The 1,654-nt window shown below is 33.5% G+C and overlaps 1 protein-coding gene across 1 annotated transcript in view; it reads right to left on the bottom strand.

Moving 5' to 3' along the window:
• l3mbtl2 (L3MBTL histone methyl-lysine binding protein 2) overlaps window positions 1-1,654 on the bottom strand; it is a gene marked incomplete at both ends in the record, with an annotated part of 55,358 nt that overhangs the window by 36,924 nt on the left and 16,780 nt on the right. Inside the window, 1 exon segment of the mRNA XM_014018285.1 lies at window positions 666-732. Coding sequence (XP_013873739.1) covers window positions 666-732 — 67 coding nt within the window.

Here is a 1,654-nt window from a genome sequence, read left to right as displayed (position 1 = left end):
CCGCTGTATGATGTGCTTCTGTTTTTTTAATTCAGGAGATTATAAACAAAATCCTTCATTTTATGGAAAGACCGTCTTGATTCAAGAGAAAACTCCAGTTTTTAAGAAAATGGCTGCTTATCAATTAACTGTTGGTCAATCTATAAGATAAATCAACTTCAGATTAATTCATTAATCAATAACTTGCATCCTTAATTTATACAGGAATGAAATTAATTTATATCTACTCATATTTATGCAATTAAGCGTTTTAATGATTTGGTCGATTAATCAAAAAAATAATCGACAGATTAATCGATTATTAAAATAATCGTTAGTTGCAGCCCTAAAGATTTGTCTGTGTATCATCAAAATTATAGATGTCAGAAGAAAATGAATTGCTTCGCCAAGCCTTCTTCTGCTCTCATTCATTTAATATGGCAAGCCCTAATACATTTGTTTTCACTTACTAAAAGCTAAAGAGATGTAATTCAGAGTAATGGTACTGAAGCTTCTTCTATGTTTGATTGAACTGACTCCATCCATCCATCCATTTTCTGAACACACTTCTTCCAAGGTTAATTCAGAAACAATCATGCTGTGACTTAATAAGAACCATCCGTGAAATCATTTTGGACAGTTTTTAAGTAAATAAGTATGTTTTTATGTGTTATAAGTGCTTTTACCATCCAATCCAACTGGAACCGAAGAGACTTTGTTCAGAGCAGGAACTTTTTTACTTGGAGCCTTTCCCTGAAAACAAAGAGTGAGAGTTAAAAATAAAATAGATCTTTATTGTTGCTGCAAAAAGGATTGTTAGAAACTAATTAAAATAATTCTCCATGGCAGAAATACACAGATGGATAAAATGCATGGTTACTTTTACCAATGTAACTACTCTCAGAGCCATAGAGAGAGAGAGAGATACAACTCTCCCATTGACTTCCATAAAAAGAATTGAATGTGGAAGTCACGTTGTAACAACCTGGGGTTGCACCAAATTATCTTTAGTTGTTTTCACCTGTTTTGTTTTTAACTCTGACACTAATTATTGATTCTGATCACCTGTGTTAACCACGGTGAGTTCCCCTTTAAAAGAGCCGCCCACACACTGTGTTGTGTTCATTCGCTCACTGACAGTCAGAGTTTGCAGCAGTAGCCCAGTACCTGCGACATTGTTGTGGAAAAGTTCTTAAACGAGGCGTTTAATCCCTTGGGTGGAACCACTGATATATACAGTATTACTGGATTGGGCATCACGTGACCTGGGCGTGGCTTCGCWAGGGGGAATTTTATGCATTGAGCTAATGCTAACGCTAACCATTGAAATCAATGAGCAGAGCATAGCGCGGTGAAATCAAACACGTTATAAATGTACAAATTGTACAAAGACTTTGTTATAAACTGCAGAAATTGTTACAACATGTTTATAGATAAGAGGGTTATGTTTCATAGGTAAATATTACGCATATTTAACCAGAATTAATTATTTTAATTGTAAAACCTGTATGCTAACATTAAACAGCTTCAATGTTCATGTTTATATATTATGTTATGTTTTATTTAAAATCGATTTCATCTGTTGTCAAATATATTATTTACTGATGTTAAACATGTAAATATGGACTTTATTGGATTGTTGACTAGTTAGACTGCATATAAATTCAGAAATTAT

Source organism: Austrofundulus limnaeus, unplaced genomic scaffold (genome assembly GCF_001266775.1).
Source record: "Austrofundulus limnaeus strain Quisiro unplaced genomic scaffold, Austrofundulus_limnaeus-1.0 Scaffold189, whole genome shotgun sequence".
NCBI classification, from domain to species: Eukaryota; Metazoa; Chordata; class Actinopteri; order Cyprinodontiformes; family Rivulidae; genus Austrofundulus; species Austrofundulus limnaeus.
Note: the sequence above shows the minus strand (reverse complement) of the source record. Positions and strands in the feature narration are given on the sequence as shown.